Source organism: Sorex fumeus, unplaced genomic scaffold, assembly GCF_029834395.1.
Source record: "Sorex fumeus unplaced genomic scaffold, SorFum_2.1 ptg000081l, whole genome shotgun sequence".
NCBI lineage: Eukaryota > Metazoa > Chordata > Mammalia > Eulipotyphla > Soricidae > Sorex > Sorex fumeus.
Window position 1 is genome coordinate 1,509,907 of NW_026606138.1, and position 25,882 is coordinate 1,535,788.

At 33.2% G+C, this 25,882-nt stretch overlaps 1 protein-coding gene across 2 annotated transcripts in view; it reads right to left on the bottom strand.

Annotated features, from left to right (window-relative positions):
- The window catches only part of TRHDE (thyrotropin releasing hormone degrading enzyme), a 448,119-nt gene that overhangs the window by 111,890 nt on the left and 310,347 nt on the right, over positions 1-25,882 (bottom strand). The window contains exon 7 of one of the 2 annotated variants that reach the window (XM_056130788.1): positions 16,630-16,695. The exons of the other annotated variant lie outside the window; for it this stretch is intronic. Coding sequence (XP_055986763.1) covers positions 16,630-16,695 — 66 coding nt within the window. The remainder of the gene's footprint in view (positions 1-16,629; positions 16,696-25,882) is intronic. 2 annotated transcript variants of the gene reach the window in all.

Sequence of the window (25,882 nt, forward strand, 5' to 3'; positions counted from 1 at the left end):
TCTAGTGCTGTTCAGTTCCGTCTCTTCTCACAATCTTACAGTCATTCTGGGCTTGATGCCAAGCCTCCAACTAGAATGCTGAGATTCATTCTTAATTACCTCACTTCTTACTTCTCATACCATACTTGTCATCTAGTCTATCCCTGGGACCATTTAATTCAACCTTCAAATAACATTTTTAATCTATCCATGTCTCTGTACGTCTATTGATATTATCTTCATCATCTCTCTCATGAATGTTAAAGTATCTTAATTTTTTTATTCGTTTTCTCTCTTGATATGGCACTTTGTTCCCACTCCAATAAATTATTGCAAGTGGTCAGATAAGTTTTCACATAGAGTTATGTCCTAACTTTCAACTGTTTAGTAGTATCTCACTACACTCAGAGTAAAATGTAAACCCAACCCTCCTCTTCTACCTCCTTTCTCGTCCATTTCTCTACTTATTAACACTAGGCACTATATCTCCTTCAAATGTACTAATTCATTTCATTTTGCTGTAACTATAACTTCATCCCTAGCTCTTTCTCATTCTTCAGACCTTACTATATATGCCTTTTTTTTCAAGGACTTCTAGAACACTCCATCTAAAGTTACATAATATGCCAATACATTGCAGAATCTTCTATATTTTCCTTCTTAGCATTAACCACATTTAGAAACCATATGTGTATTTTACATTTTATTTTAAATTTTATCATATTGTCTGATTTATGACAACATGGGCCATATCATCTGTGTGCAGCACACCCTGAAAACTTGGTACTTATCATGGTATCTCACATAGGCGAGGTGTTATGTATAGAATAAAAAGATGACCAGTACAATTGAGAGATTAGGTATGTACATTGTAGACATAAAACTAAGCAGAGCTTATGTAGGAAAATGCATGATGTTGACTTATCAGCACAAAACATTAAGATATGATTTTAACACTAAACATTTTTTTCTGAAAAATTGTAAACATGAAAAATAATGATAGGCAATGAAGTTGAAAAGAACAAATGTACTGATCTTAGAGATTGACTAAAGGAAAGTAAAGAGTATAGAATAAAATAATAATACATTTTTTGCAGTTCTGTGAATTAAACCAAGGGCTTCACATATGTCAGACTTGTGCTCTACTGTTGAGTCCTAGTCCCAGTCTTCATAAAATTTCTTTATAAATCATACCAATTCTAAGCTCTTTATACTATAAACATAAAGAAATTTTGTGCACTGAAATGGAGATTTGAATATATTCAAACTTTTGTGAAATAGGTTCTAAATGTACAAAACTTAGGATATATCTTCTTGGCAATCTTTTAAGTATCAATTTTAATATGTGTGGATTTTGGAAGAATAGTGCTGACATTTAGAGGAGCGATAGCACAGCGGGTAGGGCGTTTGCCTTACAAGCGGCCAACATGGCCGACCCGAGTTCGATTCCTCCGCCCCTCTCGGAGAGCCCGGCAAGCTACCGAGAGTATTCGATATGCCAGACACAGTAACAACAAAGTCTCCAATGGAGACGTTACTGGGCCCGCTCGAGCAAATCGACGATCAACGGGAGGGACTTTACCTTTTTTTACCTTATAGAATAAAGAATATTTAATAATGTAGTTTATTTTACAATAATTTATATGGATTTATAAAGATAAGTGAATCATATTTTAATGGCTAAAACAATAATTAAATATGCTATAAAAGAATAAGGGTATAATACAAGAATATATGAAAATATTTCAACCTCATTTGTTATATATGTGTATATATCATAATACTCATTTATTTAACAAATTACAACAAAATTTAATTTAAATATTTATAATATACAATGCTTTTACAAATCGACAAAAAGAATTTTAAATGCCATTGTCTTTGTATATTAGCATTCAAAATAAAAACTCTCAGTTTTTAAACTGATAGTTTTAAAAGTAAAACTAAACTAAACTAAAAGTACATTATTAGTGTACTTTTAGAAATATATACAAGGAGAAAATAAAATATATTATGGGAATTTTAAGCTAAAAGAATTGCTATTTTAACATAAAGATTTATATATTACATATATCTATGAACGTTATTATTAAACTGTATTAGAATAACGAAACAATTATGGAAAAAGTAATTTTTCCAATTTAAAATCATTTTTCTCAGCATCGTACCTTGGGACTTTAACAAATACATAGTTCTAGGCTATTGTATAAGATTTCCAAAGAGAAGTCAAAATATGAAGAAAAATTCATTTTAAAGGGAATGAAAGAAAACTACAGATGTAAGGAGTAATGTGGTTAGAGAAACATGCCTCTATCCAAGATTCTTGTACTTCTGAAGTAGTTAGTGATCTAAACACAATGTAGTTCCTTCAAGGTGTGAGTTTTCAGTAGGATATGTCCTAGTGAATATATATTTAGTAATAGTACCATTAACACATATACTAACATGCAGATATATTTACTCATCAATCAAATGTCTCTAATTCTAATTAGCCACATATACTCTAGTTATCAAAAATGTTTTTAAAAGTAAGCCTGGTAAAAGGATAACATTTCAAGCCCTTAAATAATAAAAAGAAAACCAATAAATATAAATGTGTAAGGCTTTGAATTGAGCTGAATAATTCTTGCTAGATTGGACAAAATGAGAAATATGTCCTTAAAAATGGGTACTCAATCATTGTCTGACTGAAACATAATCACGAAAGTTTATAAGTCTGTAACTGTATTTCATGGTTATTTGTTAAAAAAAACAAAATGAGGTTTTTTACTGAATATTATCCTATCACAGTGATGAGTTCACTACTACTTCACAGACAAAATAATCAGGATTCTATCAGTGGCCATAGAGAAGTAAATTATTTAAAGACGATTTCTCTCTCAGGAATATGAATAACTACTTATATTTACAGTTTGTAATTATGTTTTTATTGTATTTTTTCTTAAAATTAATGTTTTGTCTGTATAACTTGTTCATTATTATTAACTTTGCAGAGATAATATTAATAAATTACATTCTAATTATATTAATTAATATGAAAAAACACCAGAAAGATAACATTTTTATCATTTTAACATTGATTATAAAAAATTATTATTAAGTGTTAACCTTCTACCTGTATCTTATCTAAAGCAGCCTAACAATTCCAATGCAACAGAGAAATTTGAACAAAAATTACCAATTGTAAGTTATTTTCATTAAGAATGCTTCAGTTTTCACCTGACGAAAACAAAGTACTACTTCTTCAGAAGAGAAATTAACTTTTGTGCACTCTCTATCCTTCGTTTTCTGACATTTCATCTATCTGTAAGCTTATGTGCAAGTAAGCAAATACTCACTCCCAAATGTAAGCTGCAGTTATCACATAAAAATCCTGTGTACACATGTTAACATATAACTTCTCATTGGAACACAGGTTATTGAGTATGCTGTTGCTACTAATAATCCCTATGGCTTTGTGCCTGTCATTACCTTCAGGCTTTCAGAATTTTATGAGCACAAACCAATAATAATGATACTTCTTTTTGCTTTTTATCCACACCTCATTGCCTTACATTGATTTGCATAAGCAATTTCCACCCTGATAATTGGAGCCAAACATCTTGTTGTAGGTTAGATTATGGAAAAGAGCAGTTAAAAACTAATCAAGAGAAATATTTCTTTATTTAACAATATTTAAACGGATGTTGAATTACCTCACTGAATGAGCAGAAAGGTGACTCACTTTCTGCATGGTTTTCAGGGTTTGAATTTCTATTAGGTTTAACAATAATATCTTCTCATAATTTCAATTCTCTGGTATTAATTCATAATAATCTGATGAATAATACTGGCAGACTGGTATACTCAAATCATTAAAACAACATATGAAAAGAAATTTTTTGAAAGGAAAAAGCAATAATATTATGTATTAATTATTTTTTCTTTTTTTTTTTTTTGCTTTTTGGGTCACACCCAGCAATGCACAGGGGTTACTCCTGGCTCTGCACTCAGGAATCACTTCACTCCTGGTGGTGCTCAGGGGACCATATGGGATGCTGGGAATCGAACCCGGGTTGGCTGCTTGCAAAGCAAACGCCCTACTTGCTGTGCTATTGCTCCAGCCCCTGTATTAATTATTTCTAAATAGCCACTGATTCAGTCAATGTTATCTGAAGATTTCATAATTATAGCTTCACTTTTCTATTTCAAAGAACACTGAGCAAAAAAAAGTAACTAGGGAAATTAAAACAGTAAAAATTATAAAGAAAGGTCAAACCATGTAAAAAATCATTTTAAGAGAATCATTGCCTTAAGTACTTATTCTAAAAAAAAATTAGCTTAGAATAAGTATGTAAACCAGGAACTGAGCTTTAGGAACATAAATTACAAAAATAAAGTAAGAAGGTATATCCTAATTTACTGATCCTATGCATAAAGCATTATTACCACTAGACAAAAAATAATGAATTTTCATTTAAATATTTAAGAACTGTAGGTACAGAACCTAGTTCAGGTTCAATTCTCAGTTCCATATGATTCCCAGGACAACCTGAAGAAGAATGTCCAGGCAAGGAGCCAGGTGAAGCCCCAAGCACTGGTTGTAGCTGAAACTTCCCTTCCCCAAATTAACAACAAATAAGACCACTATAATTAAAAGATGCAAAATTTTCTGAAAGATGTTGTGGAATTGACAGTTTTTATTAAAGAATTTAAAAGAATCTTTAATTCACAGAAACAAAGGATAATTTCATGATAAAAGATAAAATCATTAAGGACTTCTAAAGAGACAAAAAATAAGAAAGCAAAAAGTGAAGAACATTACTATTCCAGGTACCACATAGGAAAGAAAGGTCACCCAAACTTTGGGCATTGAAAATTGTGTTCAGGAAAGAGAGAAATGGGGTTACTTGGCACCTAGTACCTCCTGCCTTTAAGACTCTTAGTTACACTTTAATTAAAAAACCTTCATTCAGAGTAATATTAAAGGGACATGAAGTCACCCCCTCCAATATTGTTATATTCTTACAGAAAGATCCAAGAAGGGAATTTGAAGATTTTTAACCACAAACAAAAACAAGGTGATGCATGTAAAAAGTACATCATATATTAAAGCAGAACTCAAACTGTATGTAAGAGGGAATTACTGATTATTCTGATCTGCCTATTTCATGTCCTACAGATGATAAGTATCTACATCTAATGTATCATTCAGTAGTTTTCTTAGCCATCATTACTCACTGCTGTATTGCTAAGAGAAAGTCCTGGATTTAGAAAGCATATAAACTTCTCTCCAGATGTCCTATCTTAAATTATCAGCCATTTAGACACACTGCTGCTTAAATTTTCTTCACACATTTACCACATCCCTAGGAGAACTGAGCCACCTGCAGGTGAGGAGGGCAGAAAAGAGCCAAAAGGGTTTTAAGGCAAGCGGAAATCTGGCATTTTTGAGTTAATAAGAGAGAAAAATAATTATTTAAGTGTGCCTGTCTAATATTTCCTTATTTTGGAAGTGCAGTAGCTTTATAAGTTCAAAACTACTTAGACACAATAGTTACAAATTCACCTTTCCATAACCAAATCAACCTATTCAAAGTGGAAGGTAAAGGTAAAGGTAAAGGCCCTCCCGTTGATCGTCGATTTGCTCGAGCGGGCCCAATAACGTCTCCATTGGAGACTTTGTTGTTACTGTGTCTGGCATATCGAATACTCTCGGTAGCTTGCCGGGCTCTCCGAGAGGGGTGGAGGAATCGAACTCGGGTCAGCCATGTTGGCCGCTTGTAAGGCGAACGCCCTACCCGCTGTGCTATCGCTCCAGCCCTAAGTGGAAACTGGAGATTAAAGGCCATAGAAAATGAACTGTGGTTATGAACTGAATAAATTATGATCAATGATTGCTTAATTTTCCTAAAGTCTTCTATCATAAATTCTAACAAAATTAGTGAAATCAGTTGGGAATATTCTAACTTAGCTACAGAAATATCACATAGACAATACAAATGATGAAAAAAAGAGTTAAAATTTGTTAATCCATATAAAATACTAACAATATCAGCCAAAACAATTCAAATCCCTAACAAAAAATGGGGAGAAGAAATGAATAGACACTTCTCAGAGGAAGATAAGTGAATGGCTAGTAGACACATGAAAAAATACTAAACATAACTTAACACTAGAGAAATCCAAATCAAGATGACAATAAGATACCATCTCACACCCTGAGAATGGTACATATCAAAATAGTAGGAACAATATGTGTTGGTGGGAATGTGGCGAAAAAGGAGCTCTAATCCATCAGTGGTGGAAATGCTGTCTAATACAATCCCTCTGGAAAACAGTATGTAGAGTTCTCAGTAAACTTAGAATTGAACTGTCATATGAACCAGCAATTCTATTTTGGGGCACAAAAACAAGACATAAAACTACTCTCAAAAAGACATGTGCACACCGTTCCGGTACTCAGTAAAATAGCTAAGATATGGATTCAACCTATGTGTCTAAGAAAAGATGAATGGATTATCAAGATGCAGTATATATAAAAACAATGGGATATGATGCAGTCTGCAAGAAAACAATGAAATCATGCAGTGCATTGCACCATGGATAGAAAATATCATGTTGAGTGAAATAATCCAGAAGAAGAAGAAAAATAGGATAATCTCACTTATCTGTGGTACAGAGAAGACGGAGATGCACTACAGTAAAAGGGGATGACTAGAAAACCTTTGATCCTTGTGTTTAGAGAGGTGAAGAAAACAATTAAAGAGGGGAAGAAGAGAATGGGAAGTAATGGGTGATCTGGCAAAAGGACTTCATTTACACTGGGCATATGGGTGAGTGGTATAGCCATATATCAAAAACACAGACTCAACAAACTGAAATAATAAGATCTAAGCTGAAACCACTGAAATTTAGTAATTTGTCTGTCAAGTTGACAGGTAGAGATGAGGTGGGGGTTGGCTTGGGGAGAGAATATGGGAAAACTGGTGGAGGGAAGTTTATACTAGTGGTGGGATTGATGTTGAAATACTACATGCCCAAAACAACTATCAAGAATCTTATAAATCACTTTATTTAATTACAGTGTTAAATACCCATAGCTTAATACAAAATCTGAAAAAAATCATAATGTTTAATCAAAGAAAAATAAATTTATGGTGGAAATTCTATAATTCTGCTATGTTCTATATTCCTAATTATTATATGGACAGAAATCCTGGAAGCTAATTACTTCTTAAAGTCCTTTGCTTGTTAGGTCAAAATTAAAAATCTTCATGAAAATGCATAGAAGCCAGAGTGTTAGCACAATGGGTAGGGCACCTGCTGTGCATGTGGTTATTTAGGATTATATCTCCAACACCCCAAAGGTTCCCTGAGCACTGCCAGTAGTGATTCCTGAGCACAGAGCTAGGAGTAAACGCTGGTACAGCCATGTATGTATGGCTCAAAAACCAAAACTAAAAAATAAAAAGAAAGAAAGGAAATAAAAAGCTCACATAGAAGATGTGAAAGTCACTAGAATAGGAAGAATCTTATTGTTCAAATAGCAGACAGCAGATATGTGGGCTTTTGCAGAAAGCAGAGGTAAGGTAGTAACATTTGCTTTTGTGAGTGCTACAGTAAGATGAGAGTATGGATATTTTTTGCTATAGTTCTGAAATCTAACACTGACTTTTTAAATCTTTGCTACTTTAGCTTTCCAAAAGGTTTTAGAAAACAAATTCTGTATTAATTTTCTTTCTGTTTAAAATATCTATAAAATATTTTTTCCTGCTTCCATAATAGGGAGTTTCCTGAATCATTGCAAAACTAAGATCTACAATAATTTGTCTACCTTGATTAGATTTAAATGAGGTAATACGTTGGGTCATGGACAATAGGATTTCATGATTGCCAGGGTCATTTCTTAAATTACCACCTATAATTTTCTAAATTGAAGGACGGGCTTTGGGAAAACATTACTATTTTAATAAAAAATAATGGTTGATAAAGATTTACAAATTATTTGAGAATGGCTATTTCTGATTAGAATGAAAAACTAAAAGAAAAGTTAAAATTTGGTGCTTTAAAATACCTCCTAAATATATAGGCTGGGAGTCAGACACTTAGGGCTATTCAAATATATATAAATATATGTATGTCTGAGGCCTTAGAATCAATACAACTGAAAACCAAACTGATTGAAATTTAAAATTCTGAGTAGTAAAATTATAACTCAAGTCAACTTCATGACTTTATTAGGTCACTTATGTGAAAATTAGGGTATTGATTGAAAAAGTCTGGGACAATGACACTGAGAATTTGAATTAGATCACTGACAATCTAAATTTTTCTAAGCATTAACGCCAAAGGTAGCTCTTGTCTCTGAACAAATAAGTCACTCCTTGTGAGTCCTTTAGATTGACACTAATTAAGGGAATTGATTCTGCTCAAAAATGACCTCCAATACACTTCAAAGATCATAGACCCAAAAATTTCAGCAATTTTCAGAAATAAACATAGAAATAATGACCTTTAACAAGATAGATCAGACACTGAAAGTCTCCAAGAAATTTCAAAAATAAAATATAAAAAATGTCTCTGAACTAAAGTCTCAGATTAAGAAATAGAATTGAAAAGCCAGAAATAAACCCTCAAATGTATTGGAACTCAGCTTATGACAAAGAAGCTAAAATTATAAAGTATAGGAAGAAAAGTCTGTTCAACAAATGATATTGGCTAATGATGTGATTAGGCACATGAAAAAAATAAAAATAAAATGGGACTACTACTTCACATCATAAGAAAAGATCAATCAAAATAATTAAAGCGCTCAATGTTAACTATTCATAACAAGCAATAGAAAACAAATTTTGTAACATCTGCATATGGGGCAGGCTTCAGTGATGGTGGGAAACTTTGAAATAATGACATTGAAAAGGTATAATGGTAGGGGAATTGGTGTTGAAATATTGAAAATAATTATTGTGAACAACATTATGAAAAGAAAATTAAAAAAAAAATTTAAAAAGCTCTCAATGTTAGACCAAATTCCTTGTATTAAGGTATAGAATCTCCATAATATTAATTTTAGATATTTCTTCAATGATTCAAATTCATAGGCTAAGAAAACAACAGCAAGAATAAACAAATGAGATTACATAAAACTAAAAATGTTTCTTTCTGCAAAATAAAATATATACATATATATGTATATATTTATATATATGTATATGTATATGTATATGTATCCAGGGCAGATGTAAAGTAAAAGTACAAACTCAGACATACAGAGACATATAAACATGTTCATTATCACTGGATATAAGGGAAGCACTGTAGCACTGTCCTCCTGTTGTTCACTGATTTGCTCGAGTGGGCCCAGTATTGTCTCCATCGTGAGACTTGTTGTTACTGTGTTTGGCATATCAAATATGTCACGGGTAGCTTGCCAGACTTTGCTGTGCAGGGCTCTCTGAGAGGGGAGGAGGAATCGAATCCGGCTCGGCTGGCCAGCTGCACGCAAGGCAAACGCTCTACTGCTGTGCTATTGCTCCAGCCCAATAAAATGCAAGTAAAAACAATAATGAGCTATCACTCCACAACAGTAAAAAATGGTTGTATCATAAAGGCCAGAACAAATAAAACTAGGATGGATACAGTGAAAAGGAGACCCTTGTTTGCTGTTGTTGAACCTATAATGTGTTTCAAGTGCTATGGAAAAATAGTAAGATTTTTCAAAAAAAGACCGAATATAGAGCTACTACGTGATCCAGTATATCAATTCCATTTCTTGATACTTAAACAAAGAACAAAAAACCAAAATTATAAAATAAAAATCCAGACCTGTGTTCACTGCACACTGTTTCTAAGAGCTAAGATATGTATGCAACTGAAGAGCCCCCAAAGATATGAGTAAATAAAAACTGTAGCATATATGCACAACAAAATACTACTCAGCTAGAAAAAAAAGATGAAATCTTTCATTAAGCTACAACTGGAGAACGTCATGTTAAGTGTAGTAAATCAGAAGTAAAGGGGCAAATATCAAATGACCTAACTCATATGAAAAACAGAGCAATAGAATAGACAACGGTTAATGAGCAGAAATACTCAGATCTTGACTACAGATCAGTTTAAGAGGTGAGGTCTGGAAGGGTGGATCAGAAATAACCTAGACAGTAGTGGAGAGATATTGTCAGTTTTGTGGTAAATATAGTACAGAAATAACATTTCAAAAACATAAATATTGCTATATATCATGTTTTCTCGATTTTTAAAAAAATAGAAAAAATGTGTTGGACAAATGTAGCTTAATCACAATATGTTAGAATAAAGAAGGAAAAACACTAAAACATGTTCCTATTGCCTACTTTTATATCATCTACTATGTTGTTTTCTATTATTTATAATTGTATTAGCATTTAATTTTGACTGTCATACTTTCCTGTGCTTTGCTAACTACCTGTACTATTGTTTCTTCAAACTCATTGAACATCCTCTTCACACTGTCAATTAAAGATATTGTCTGAGGATTTACTGGTGTTGTCTTTAGTGGTATTGTTTCTGCTCATTGTTATTGGTGGTTTTCTATGTGTTTTCCCAACTGTTTTCTAGTATTCTTTTTTACTCTGGAGTGAGTGTTTGTAGTTACTCCCTCTCCCCCTGAAGGTGGTGAGGGATTAGCTAGAGATTGCTTTTCATCTTCTTTGCTTGTCCTGATAGAATGGCAGGAAGATTAACTGTGAGCAGCATGTAGAGTTTTGAGATCTATCGCATAGCTGCATAGGTGGCCATGAACTTCAGGAGTGTTGAGTGGGCTCTTAATATGACACAGGTTGGGTGTGGAGGCTGCTGGGATCCATCCAGGAGGAAGGGGCTCTCCCCTTTAAAATTTTTTTGGAATGTTTTTCTTTATTGACTCTTACAAGGTGGTACATTAACACTGTCTTGATGATACCTGAATGAAACTGTGACACCCCCAGGACCACGGAAAGAATCTCTATTAACCCGACAAGATCTTTCCTTAAATTCCACCATTCCCTCTTGTCTGCTGTGATCCTGGTCAGGTGTCTCTGACTTGATCAGCTTCTGTTATTCTGCTCTTTTGTTTCCCTCCCCCACTTTATTTAAACACCATGGTTTACAAAGTCATTAATAATTATTTGTGATACACGTTCAATATTCCAACACCAATCCCACCACCACTGTCACCTACCCTCCATCACTGTTTCCATTTTCCCAACCACTGCTCAAGCCTGCCCCTGTTCTGAGCACACTTGACTTATATATTACTTTTTACCACACACTAATGATTATCAAAAACTATTTCCATAAAAGAACAATTTGTGAAAATTGTATCTACCATGAGGACATTAAATCATTGTCAGAAGGTTTACTAACCTGTCGTTGAATATTTTTGTGTTTATGTTTTTGTTAGCTGAGATTGGTTGTCTTCTACGTTACATCCCATCCAATCTGTTGTTCTACCAACTGGGATGTCAGTGTTACAGAATTTGGAGATGTCATGTGGAATGAATGTAGCTACCTGCTCCAGAAAATCCAGAATATTTAACTGAACAGTTTGACAAGAGACATGGCAGAAATTTGGGACATGTGGGTGGTAACTTGAGACTTCTCCAAGTATAGGGATTTGGGGTACAATCACACATCCTGTCTCCAAGAGATCTGGAGTTTTCACACACACAGATACACACACACACAAACACACACACACACACAGTGTACCTAAAATGTTCTGCAATTTAGGTTCTCTGTGGAGCTCAATCTTGAGTCTGTGGAGTTTGACCAGAGGCGTGCAGGGCTTTGGTAAGGTAGGATCTTGCCTGTCCCTTTCCCAAGATCACCTGGGAGTTCTCAAGACAGGGAAGAGTATCTAAGAAATTTCTGTGTCTAGTTGATCTTTTTTGAGATTTATTTATAAGTCTCTGGAACTAGGAGAGACATAACAGTGGGGCATAGTCATAGCTGCCAGGGCATTAGGAAGCACAGGGAAGAGAGGTAGTCTGCTCTTCACAGCAGAATAACAAACGCTGAACAAAAGATTGAGGTGCTCCAAAATGAGTAGGAGGAAACTACTAGGAAACAGCAGAAAGTGGAAAATAGTCTGAAAAGAAATGAACGGCATACTAGAAAACTATGAGGTGAGATGAAGAGGAACAATATAAGAATCACTGGAGTCCCTGAAGAACAGAAAAGCAAACGTGAGGAAACAATAGTTAATTAAATAATCAATAAGAGCTTCAAGGAGCTGAGGATTACAAGCACCAAGATTGCGGAGGCCTGAAGAATTTCAATGAACACTTGATGCGAATAGAAAAACTTCAAGACATATTTAACTCAAAATCTAAACAGAGATAAATTATTGAAAGTAGCAAGATTTAAGAAAGGAACTTATATACAACTCCATACAATGTACAGAAGATCTATCAAATGAGATTCTACAAGCCAGAAGAATATGGAAAGATATAGTACAAAATTTCAATGAACTGAACACCTCACCAAGATATTCTATTTGGTTAGATTATAATTCAGATTTGAAGAAATTATACAGAATTTCATGGATTGGCAACAACTCAGAGGATTCATAGCCTTGAAATCAGTTGTGCATGAAGTGTTAAAAGAGCTTATTTAAAGGACAAAAAAAACTTCTCAGTGTTATTGAATATAGTACTTACAAATGTTGTATATGGTTGTCCTACACTAGATTAAGATATGTTGAAAAATATAGTAATTAATCATCACAAACTTACCTTCACTGATTTATTTTCTAATAATTCTATTTGCCATTGTTAATGCATTTTTTAGACCAAGTAATATGAAATAAATTTGTTATATGCCTGCCAAGGGGGCAAAAGAAAAAAAGTTTCATCCATGACAGTGAACATATGATACCACAAAAAGGTTCAAGTACAAAATAAAATTTAATGCACTATGTTTTATATGCTAGAGTTAAAAACTTAAGTTATGCCAGTGAGAATAGTATATTGTATACTATACTGTTTTAAAGGATTTGAATTTTCTTATTCACATAAGTTAAAATTGTATAGTAACTAAGGTAAAGGCCCTCCTGTTGATCGTCGATTTGCTCGAGCAAGCCCAGTAACGTCTCCATTGGAGACTTTGTTGTTACTGTGTCTGGCATATAGAATACTCTCGGTAGCTTGCCGGGCTCTCCGAGAGGGGCGGAGGAATCGAACTCTGGTCGGCCATGTTGGCCACTTGTAAGGCGAACGCCCTACCGCTGTGCTATCGCTCCAGCCCTGTATAGTAATTAGTCAGTACAAATTTACTTTATTGATTTATCTTCTGATAATTCCATTTGTTTAGTTAGATCAAGAGATATGAAAAAAATGTAATGTGTCTGCTAAGGAATCAGTCTGGGGGATGGTAGGAACTCTGAGGACACTGGTGGTGGGATTTGTGTGGCAACATTATATGTCTAAAAGAATATTCTATTGTGACATCTTTGTAAATCATGGTGACTTAATTAATTAAAATGTGTTTTTCAATGCTGAAAAGACATAATGCTAGGAAAGTGTATGGATCAAGAAAATGTCCTATTTGACTATAGTTATAGCACTGCATTATTGAAAGCCACTCATTCATCGTTGGAGTATAGTTCCAAGCTTAACACTGGGTTGTCCTTTCTCCTCCCACACAGAGTTTAGGTTAATTGAACTACACCCACTCTAGAGCTCCTGGGGGCACACTCAATTCCATCTGGTCACTTCCAATCCTCTGTGTTTATCTTTGACCTCTCCTTTGTGCTCTTCTTACTCTTTCTATTAGTCACAAATATCTCCAAATCAGACACTCAAACTTATCAAGTCAAACCTTCTGAGACTTTGGATTTTGTATATATAAGTGAAATATTGCTTTTTCCTTTTTTGTCCTTTATATATTTATTTATATATAAATCCTAAATCCTTCACAAATTCTGATTTCTCTATAATCATGTTGATAGATTTGAATAAAGGGTCACTGGTTACCAGCCTGTCCACTGGCCAGAGGGATGGTCATTGGTTCTGAACTCACCAGGGAACCCCAATCATCATGGCACCATGACTCAAACTAGCACCTGAACAGGGACAACGCAGACAAGTCACAATACTCAGATATAAGCTCAAGAAGACACACTTTCGTGCAGAAACATTTATATATTTTCTCATTAAATTAAAACAGCTAGACCAAATTAAACAACCAAACTTAATTGTGCAATTTAAGAAAATAAATTATGTTATATACAAAAAATGTGCGTAGTGATTGTACTTGTAAAAAAAATGTATATCTTGTTTCAAAAGAACATAAGATGGGTCATAGGAGTAACAAAAACATGAGAAAACAAAATTTAGAAGAAACTACCATTATAATACATTTCTTCTATGGAGCATGAGAGCTGAGCTTCAAATACTAAGAGGAAATATGAGAAGAAAGGAAACGGAAGGAGAGGGAGAAATGAAGTGAGAGGAAATGAAAATAGGAAAGAAGATAGCAATAAAAAAGGGAAAGAGGAAATGTCTAAAGATATTTTTTAAATGTAATTTGGGAATTACTTATATTTGAAGTCTTACCCTGTGCCTGTCTGCAAACAGAAACCCTCATTTGTAAACACAGAAATAATGATGGTTAATGTAAAAACAATTAATAGATTTTCCAATAGAGGTAAGAACTGACAATCCAGATTAGCTCTTTCAACAACATGTAAACCAAAACTCCCGAGAGCCTTTTGGACAGAAAATATATGAGTATCAACTCTGTGACCACTCAGTATCATGACATGAAGTGTCTGTTCAAGAGGTCATTTCCAAAATGTATCCCATACATCTTCATGTCCCAGAGATGGTAATTTATCACTTAGATGTAGGGATCTACTGTAAACTAATCCAAACTGCTGATGATACATTAAATCAGTTTGAGTGATGAGTATAAATAAAGCTGCAAGCAAAGTACTGAAGGATACAGATCTATCTGATCAATGGGATGTCACAAGGCAAATGAAATGTAATGTTGACAAACATAGAGTCCTCAGCAGAAAATTAACCAAATCAAGTACTAGAGCAGATATCCATATACGCTTCATATGAAAGTTTAATGTAATGAGTCAGAGGGTATATTCTGTTTCTGATATTCTGTTTCTAAGCATCTAGACTGGGTCAGTTGAAAAGGGTGTGTGAAAATTGATGTATTTTGCATAACATTAAAAGTCTGACAGAATAAAGAAAAATGGTGCAAAACAACAATAATCATTTCCAAATAATAATATAACTATAGTTATTCAATCTGACGAGCAAATCCATACACACAGGCGTGGAAAAAAACAATAAAAATTGTATACAGAAAATGATTTCATATCAACTTGCTTCCAGGAAATCAAATTCAATTTGTGTTCCCCTTATGAAAGCTTAGATATTTTCTGAAGCTGTCATGCTACAACATCAATGGGGGCAAATATAGGAGGACATATACCGAAGGACATTCCAAACCAGAGTTGATATTCATGGAGGGCATTTTATGAGAAAAAAGGATTGTCCCAGCTATGTGATCAGAATAGACTTTAGCATCTGGCAAATAAATTCAACGGAATTCAGCTATCCTGAAGAAGTCCCTAATAGAAAGTGCTGATTAAACTTCCACCCCGGCTAAAGCAAGTCTGTAAAAACGTTTTCTAAGGGAAATTATTTTCTAGTCAATTTATGTTCTTTTCCCCCTCTGTTTCATTAACTACACATAAATTCATCATAACATATTTAACTTTTACTTTTTGTTTTAGCTAATTTGGGGTAAAGATAGAAATATACTACTAAAATATGACCTGATCCCATATGTAGTTTATTTAAATTTCAAAATGAAAAGCTTAGTAAGAACAGATAAGATTGATTGCTCTCTCTGTCTTAGCATAATTGTATTTCAGGTGAACATCAATTTACTTTAAAGGACACTTCTAAGTAGCAGAATGCATCATAAATAATTCATCAATCACAGCTGCTAGGAACATGATTTACTTCAATATACTCAAAGGAATAAAAGTTCTAGTTTTTATTTTTAATTTTATGTTTGCTTTAAAGAGTTAAAAAAAAAAAACCTTTGTGAAAACCCATTCTTGAATTCTGTATTTCATACTCTAAATACAGTATGATAAAATCCTCTTAAAATAAATTGCATTTCATAATTAAAAACATGTAAGTATCTTTGAGACAAAATATATGTACATCAAGAGTAAAACTACATGAAAGCACATATCTGAAAATTTGAATGAACATTCAAATGCATAATTCTAAGTAAACTAACTTTTTGACTTTTTATAAACTTTTTTTGGAAGTAAAGGGAAGTAGTTTTTTTGAAAATCTTATAAGGATTATTTAGGACATAACATACTAGAAAATTACTTCAATTAAAAATCATGAATATTCTAAATTACACAAATCTTGCTTTTATCATCAATTTATACAGCAAATATTCAAACTACAACTTTCATTTATCATATGAAAAGACACTGCTTACCTTATTCATATTAGAGTTTCCCTTAAAATCCAGCAATTTTCTACTAGCCATTTTCTGAGCTGTTAAATATTTTTAAAACAATATACAGGCAAGGTAAATGTAAAAAAAGCTATACACTATTAAAAAAAACCTATAAATTATAACAAATAAAAGCATTTTACTTACTTGCAAACCTCTCTGAAATACTGAATGGCCCATAAAATTAGCCAGCATTCTAATTAAAGCAGCACCCTGCAGGAGAGAACATTTTTAGAGAAAAGAAAAGAAAATTCAAACAAGTAACATGATTTTAGAATTATCCTGTATCAATCACAGACTGTTTTATTCCTCTTAAAGGTAATAACTGGACAACATTTTTGTTTTGTGGGCCTAAAATTTTTATTGACTTAAATTCAGTAAATTAAAAAATAAATGTCTTAGATTGAATACATAAGGGTATTAGTAAACAGTAATTCAGGAGTAATAAAAATTTTATTGAGCACTATATATAGCAAAACTAATAGAGCATGCTTCTTGTTTTTACAAGCTCATAATATGTTAAAGGAATTGATTCCCATGTTCAAAATAATATTAAAGTATAGCTTTGAAGTAACAAAACTACTTTACTTCACGTTCAACCAAGGAAAGGTTAGTTATAGCAGAAGAAACTCAGGGACCAAGAAATTTCAGGTCAAATCCTGGCCTTGTCATTAATTTTCCATGGTTCCATAGAAAATTATTCAATCTCTTTATTTCTTGCTTATAGAGCTTAGGTATTAATGGTTCTGAAGCTTAATTTAATTGTATAAAAGCAGATAAGACAGTGTAAAATAGTAACTGTATTAGCTATCAGTACAATATCAAAATATTTATATTTATTTCCTGAGAACTCTTAGAGGCCAAATGTATGTAATCAGATAGGTTCATATACAAGTAAAATAATGTGTTCAATATGGATAGAGTAATGGAAACAAATACTAATTTAAGAATCTACCTAACCTTGAGAATGATTGAATAATACTATAGAACAATACTGGCACAAAGGGGTAGACATATAATCAATATGAAAATATCTAAGTAATTATGGCTAAGTCTGGCTGATCACAAATCTTTATATAAAATATAAATATGCCAACAAGCAGATACAAAAATCTATACCAAATAGTTTTAACAATGATGTAGTGGAACATGACCCACTAAAGTTTAAATATGAAAGATAGCCTTTTTGTGGGAAAAGAGAGGATAGATACTTCCTACAGTGACTATGGGCCTCACTACATATTAATTTCAAATCCTTATCCTTTAGTAATTTTTAATTTATCTTCTATAAGAGAATAACATGGCTCTATAGGAACCAACTATAGACCAAATTATCTGAGACTAGGCTATGGCAAGGCCACCTCTACGCAGATACAGTAATGAATTTTCAATGTTTGTTACCAGAATTATTTTCTATAATTCTGGGATTTGATGTAAAATAATATCCAATCTCCATGAAAGACCATTGAATGAAGGCCTTAAAAATTTCAGTTATCACACGCATATGCTGCCTGAGCCCTTGTGCTGCTTGCACCTACGTGGCCTAGCACATGTGGGATAAGCACATGTGTTGTCGCCCGCATCCCCCCTCTTGAGATGTGTACTTTCACGTTTTCGTGTCTAATGCTAGGATGTGCGTAGGGGCTCTCTCCGCACTTGGAGAAGCCCATGTTCTCTCTTGAGTACGTTACTCTCTCATTCTCTTCCTCTCCAAAACCCCCAAATAAAATCTATTTACTTCAAAAAAAATTCAGTTATCACCACAGTTACTTCCCCAGTTTGTATTTTAGTTCTATACTGGTGAGCTAGACAAGTCATAAAGAGTTTAAAGTCTCTTCTAATATGTTTTTCTCCCACACATTTGTTTTATCATTTTGTTTCTATCATTTGCTACTTGGATAACTTTTTTTTCAATATAGGCATTTGTGATTGATGCTAGAAACCAAAACCCCCTTTAGAATGCATCAGCTCTGTTCCTAGAATTTCCTTAACAAGCATTCCTTCTAATCTACCCATGTAGAGAGCAAGAATTGTCAGTTCAATAGCAAAATGAACCCTTGCCATCAGTGAGGAGAGACTTAGAACACCACATCACTCAATTGAACCTTTTATGAAGAATGAGAGAGCGATCTTTAGATGATTTAAGTGTTTCCCTTCAGGTAATGATAACTTGGTCTCTTGTTGGGCTATAAAAACTATCAGTTGAGCTTGGTCCAATGTCAAAAGAGTTCTTCTTATCATAAAAAAGTGTCATTTTTCCTGTCAGGGTTATGCTAGAGTGGAGTACTAACAGGAATAAAATCTAGAAATATAATCAATAGTTAAAGTTATATGATATCTCTGAATTCATTATTATTATATTTCATTTCATTTCATCATCCTGTTATTCGTCGATTGCCCGAGCAGGCCCCAGTAACGTCTCTTTCATCCTAGCCCTGAGATTATATTCAAGGCTATTTAGGAGAATGAGACCCATCATTGTTACTGGTATTTGGCATATTTGGTACGCCACGGGGAGTTTGCCAGACTCTGCCCTGTGGGCAGGCTACATTCGATAGCCTGCAAGTTTGTCAAAAGTAGGAATAAGACAATAAGATGTCATAAAAAAAAGTTCTGTTGAGATGTCGCGCGGCCGCGAATGCAGCCGCGCGGTTCCGGGATCTGGATTTTATATTATTGTATAATTTAAATTTAGAAATTATTTCTGTTGTGTATTTTACAATTATTCAGTTGTATGATCTATCCTATGTTTAAATAACCTTTTTTCCCCAAAAGCTAATTTTCAATGTTTGTTCCATAAACTTATTAGACATGGTTTCTCCAACAGTTAATATTTAGTCAACAAACCTTTTATAAATGAATTGTAACAAACATCAAAACTTAACATAGTTATAACTTATTATAAATCTTTAAAAAACAAATTACACTGATATTCCCCTCTAACCATATCTTTATAACATTTTTTTTCACTAAGAAAATACAGTTTATCGTATTATATACCTTACTCTTTTGTGATCAAAACCCCCGTCCTGGTTAAGCAAATTTGATGCTAGGCAGCCTAAAAGTCTGTAAGAGCAAATATACTACTGTAGTCAAATGTTTCAATTTTGACATATGCTTAAGAAAATGCTTCAGTACAATGCTTAAGAAAATGCTTGCTATTTTCAGGTTTGTGGTAGGAACTGGGTAGAAACTACTGATTTTGTTTTAAATTTCATTCTACTTAGTATGCTTACAAACTCATGTACTAGCTAATGATTCCCATCTTTAAGAATCCTTTTCATAAGTTCCTAAACAATATTTCTTTTGTTTTACACTGTGAACAATCACAGTGCTGTCGGTCTCACTGCAGTAAATGTATGCATTAAAAAGATTGGATGATTTGGTAACTTCTCCCTCTCTTTATGTCTGGAGAAGAGGTATCTTCTTAATATAGTAAGTGTATGGAAGAGAGAAATTAGTTGCATGCATAACAATTACTTTGTATTCTTTGAAGGCTATTCAACCAGGATATATGATTTATTATTTCATCGTTGAACCTAATGATAGCAATCACTTTTAAAGAAAGGTAGATCTCAACTAACTTATTTCTTGATCTGTAAAGTATTTTGTAAAAAAAAAATGCCACAAATCGCTGTCCTCTTAAATCTCAGAACCTCATATGATATGTATAAAAAGAACGCAAAAGAAATAGAATTTTTTGCTACATTTCAGATGGGAGTTTTCTATTTTATATGGTGGAATAACGGAAAAAGAGGATATAAAGAATTGGCATTTGTGTTCAACTTTGAAGAATGAATAAAATTTTAGGAGCAAAGATTAACAAAAAACATATGTAGTACATGACAGAAACAGTCTTAGTATGATCAGGCAGATGTAAAAGTGAAACATACAAGTAGAGAATGTGAATAACTAAAGTACAAAAAGCAAATGACCAGATTAAAAAAAAATTGATGAAAAATAAAACTGAGGTAGTTGTTATAGATATGTGAATAGCAGGACTAGGAATTAGAATATTTTTCTAGGATTAGGAAAGATTTTTAAAAAAGATTTTTTTTCAAAATGCAGAGTTTTGATTTATATCTCCCCAAAATAACTGATAATCAACATTTTTTATTTTATCTGCTGACCAGCTATAACACTTCTTTGGTAAGTGACTGTTCAGCTCTTCAAACTTTTGATGGGATTATTTCATGTTAATTTCTTGAGTTTTGTGAATTCCTTATGCATTTTGGATATTAGTGCTCAGTCATATGCATGATTTGCAAAATTTTCTTGCATTCAGCAAGATACTTTTCACTTAAGGAAAGTTGTTTTCATGAGATATAAGTTTTTTAGTTTAATGAAATCACAATTATTTTTGTTTTCATTTCCTTTGCCATTGAAATCAAATCCCTAAATACAACATGAAATCCAATACCATGGAGTTTTGCCTAAATCCTCCTCAATGTATTTATAGGTTTTTGGTTTAATACTGAAGCACTTAATCCATTTTAATTAACTCGGTGCATGTTTTAGATAGTGATACAGATTCCTTCTTTTGCACGTGACTATCCAGTTCTCTTAATACCATTTGTTGAGAGTAATTTTTCTTCTTGTTCCTGACTTTTCTTGCTCTTGACTTTATTGTTAATTAACTGTGTGTATGATAGGATTCAATTCTGGTTTCTCAACATAGTAGTTTCTCAAAATATTTCTTAAAAACAGAGCCGGGGTGTGGCTGAATGATAATGAACGCTCCTTGTATGCAGAATGCCTATGCTCATACTCTAGCACACATAAAAAATAAAGTTAAAAAAAACTTAAAAGGAAAAAAGGGATGTGATTCAGTAATAATGTAGTTATTTTGATTAAATGAAGCTTTGGGTTTGACCCCCAGAACCATAAAAACAAAGAAATCCCTAAACATCAGCACCATATAATCCAGCAATTCTACTCCTAGGTATCTTTACAAAGAGCACAAAAACACAAACATTGAAATATACATATTTTTATTGAAGTGCTATTCACATTAACCAGTTATAAAGATAATATATGTATTCATGTATAGGTGAGTGGATAATGAAAACATGATGTATATTATATATTCATATATAATTATTCCAAAATTTATATAAAAGAACATGTAAATTTATTTGTGTGATATTATATATTTGCATGTGATTTATGTGAAAATGAAATTTATTTATTTGCATTATTCAAGTAAGGACAATGGAGTATTACTCAGCTATATGAAAATATGAAATCTGTAGAACTAGAGAACAGGCTAAGCAAATGAGTCAGAAGGAGAATAACAAATACCAAATTATTTTATTCTTATGTGGGAAAATGAAAAAGCAAAGAAAGAAAAGAGACAAAGTCAAAAAAAACAAACCTTTGAAATCTAATTATAGAATAAGTTTCCAGAGGGGATTGATCAGGGACAGTATCCAGTGGACTGTGATGGATGAATATTGGTCCTTTGGCGATGGGTATGATAAGATTGCATGTATTTATTTAGAAGAGGCATAATTGTACTCCATAACAAAGAAAGTCTTATAAGTCACTGATTCCTCAATTAAAAATTTATTTAAAAATCTATAAAATAAATATTTTTAAAAAGCCATAGTGCACATATGAACTTCGAGAAGTAAAATAAGCAAATGTGGACAATGAATATAAAAGCCAGAGATAGTTCTAAGTACAAAGATTTTAAAAACATTTTAAAGTCTAATAACTGGAAAATTACATGGATCAATATAAAACATTTAAAAGACAATGTTAGAGAAGTTTGTTATCAAACACTTATAACATTTAGAGTTGGAAGAATCTAGAATTTAAGAAACAAATGCAACTAGAGAAATAGGATTCTGTGGAAAAGTACAACTGAAGACATAAATTAGAATTTGTAATGGGTGAGACTGCCAACATAAAATTGCTGAGGTTTCAGTGAAGGAGTGAAAAGCTATCATAATATTTTTACAGATTCTGGATGTTCTGAATTTGAATATCCATAACACATATTCAATTAATGCTTGACAAGAAAATCAATGAAGAAACAAAAAGTAACATATGACATGTTTAAAAGAAATATGAGAATTGAGAATAATACAAAGGAAGATATGTTGTAAGAAAAAGTATCTCATATTATAAGGAAAAGCTAGCTTAAAGAAGGCAATGCTAGACCACATTTAAGAGGGAGCTATTTAAAAAGAGTCTACATGAAAGCCAAACAAACAAATGCTGTCCTCCCGTTGTTCATGGATTTGCTGGAGCAGGCCCAGTAACGTCTCCATCATGAAACTTGTTGTTACTGTGTTTGGCATATCAAATATGTCATAGGTAGCTTGCCAGACTTTGCCTTGCAGGCGAGATACTCTCGGTAGCTTGCCGGGCTCTCTGAGAGGGGCAGAGGAATCGAGCCCAGCTTGGTCGGGCAGGCTGTGCACAAAGCAAACGTCCTACTGCTGTGCTATTCCTCTAGCCCCGACATGAAAGCCAAGTTTGAAATATAATTCTAATATAAAGTTAGGAAGCAGGGGAGGAGAAAGAAAATGTGGGAAGCATGGTCACATAATGTCTTTGCTTTTGTTAAGTGATATGGGAAAAAGTGCAAAAAGACAAAGTTGAACCTGCAGCGACAGATACTAGAGTCAACAAAAAAGCTAAAAAACACCTTTTGAAGCAATATCCTAGGTTAACTAGATAAAGATGAGAATTAAAATTTGTCCTGGAAAAGACTAAGACAATTTTTCTCTAATAGTAGTAAAATAGGAAAAGTCAAAATAAATGAGATTTTTGAAGAATAAAGCACAGAAAACCAAACGTATATTACACCAAATGGACTGTAAGCTTCATGGAGGTGGAAACTTCCTCTAAGAGAAATAATATTGACAATGTAAACACATCACAAAAATCAGTTTCTGGTTCATTCTAGGTTCTCAATCAATGCTGAATGATAAGATAACCCAACCCTTCACCATAATGTAGATGTTTTCCCAAATAATGTGACTTGGAGAGAAAAGAGGTAGATTTGAATTAATCCTAATGAAAAAGTAACAGGGAGCTAAAGACATGAAAACATGCATTAAAATCATAAGATTTGGCCCAAATTATTAATAATGTATCTCTCTCATTCATTAGCATCACTTTCCAACCAAATCAAAATATTCTAACAGAAATATCACTAATTTTATCTGTCTGGTTAAAAAAACTATGTTTGAAAATTTGTATAATTTGCCCAAGATAATAGTAAAAAATTGGAACTAGAATTGGAAGTCTTCTTATCTCTAACTCCAAAACCAATAATCTTAATCAACTTGTAGTACTTTTTTATGATTCCTGTAATCAAAATTACATGACATACCAGAAAGAGTGTAGGGATAACTAGAAAAGAAAGAAGATTCTTATTTACACAATGCTTAGAATCAATAAAACGTTTCAAAAGATTAAGAGACAAGTCAAGAAAGAATATAAGGATTTATGTGCTTGCCCTGCAAACAGAAGATCCCAGGTACCTCATATATTCTCCACCAATAGAGATTCATGAGCAGAGAGAAGTAAATTCTGAAAACAACTGGTTACTGCCCCTCTCCAGTTTTTTTCTTTTTTTAATTAAAAAGATGAAGTGAAACCTAATTAAATGAGACATAGTTGAAATGTTTAACCAAATAGGAAGATGTATAACCTGAGTAACCAAAAGACCCAGGATCAAGGATGAGATTAGATATAAATGGGCCTGCAAAGAACATATCAACAGAAAAAAAAAAACCTATAACTAGGTAAGGAAAAATTCAATAATCACAAAGTGTTAGCAAAGTTGGGAATAGTGATACTTTTGTCAGTTGTGATATGTGGAAATGGCAGTTAAGAAAACATGTTGTTCATATTTTCTTCTTCTGCCTTATCTCCTTTTACTACCATGAAGGTTATACTTTCCTCAATTTATTCCCAATGATGGAGCACGACAGTGTAACACATAGGTGGACCTATTCCATGGAGAAGGGACTCTTCTGGGAAATTCTGCGTTGAGGACCTCTATTTGTCCAGATTATATTACTTGCTCTTGGTCTTCAGTCTGAAACTTTTCAACCCAGTGATTCCATCTCTATCCCTGGCGGGTGTGAATTGCAGTGTGGTCTATAGTCTCTCACTCCTTTTCCAAATACACATACTACAAAAAATTTGCTTCTTAGAAGATCTGCATTTTTTATTATAATTATTTAGATAATTCTAAATGCTGAGGTCAAAACCAATATAATCGATTTGACGACATTTCATGGGGATAGATCGGTAGTGGATATAGCCAAACAGTAGTTAGTACACACATCCAAACAGGAACTTCCCCTTTTTATTCGTCTCAGAAAGTCCGTTAGAGAGTACAGTTCAAGTTACAGATGTATGTGCTTGATAGTTTGCTCTGCTGTGAATAGAAACAAGGGAATTATATAGTATAGCATTAATTTCAATTTGTGTTTGGGATAGAAGCAGAAGGAAAAGGATTTTATCAATGTTACGCAGTGTTTGGGGCTGGAGCAATAACACAGCGGGTAGGGCATTTGCCTTGCACACGGCTGATGAGGCCGACCAGAGTTTTATTTCTCCATCCCTCTCTGAGAGCCCAGCAAACTACTGAGAGTATCTTGCGCCCACGGCAAAGGCTGGCAAGCTACCCGTGACGTATTTGATATGCCAAACTCAGTAACAAGTCTCACCATGTTACTGGGCCCACTTGAGCCAATCAATGAACAATGAAAGGACAGTGATAGTGACAGTGTATAGCAGCTACAGGAACCTGTCTGCAGGTGACTTTCTATCTGTTAAGTTACTGAGTTCTTTGATCACAGACACCTATGAAGTAGGCTTTCTGATACTTTCAGAGTAACTTAAAGGTCTAGTTGATAGATTGTAAATCAAAATACGTTCAAATGTAAAATTTTAAAAAGATCTAGATATGTGTAGGACTATAATGCCCCAATATTTGTTAAAAGTATTTCTAAGAGCAAAAGGTATCTTAAATATGCTACTGTATTTTTAAAATTACTGTTTTTTTTAAAAAGTATGTTATCTACATCTAATACTCAAGAAAAATAAATTAATAAATAAAAGCTAATTCTTAATAAACCTCACTCAAATTCCTACCAAAAAGAAAAGGAAAGCTAAGAAAGATAAATAGGAAAGGAAAAGAAGAAAGACGAAAAAGGGAGAGAAATTTAATTAAGAAAGCATTGCCCCAGCCATCCATGCTTGGAACCTTGAAGTCATTTTTGATTTATTACTTCCTGAGGCCAAGCCTCTATCATCACACAGATGAGTTATTTTCACAGTCTCCCAGTGACAACGCAGATGTATTCTTACCTTCACAAATCCAACCTATGGACCACATCTGACAAACTTTAATAATTACTTGAGAAGAAGTATA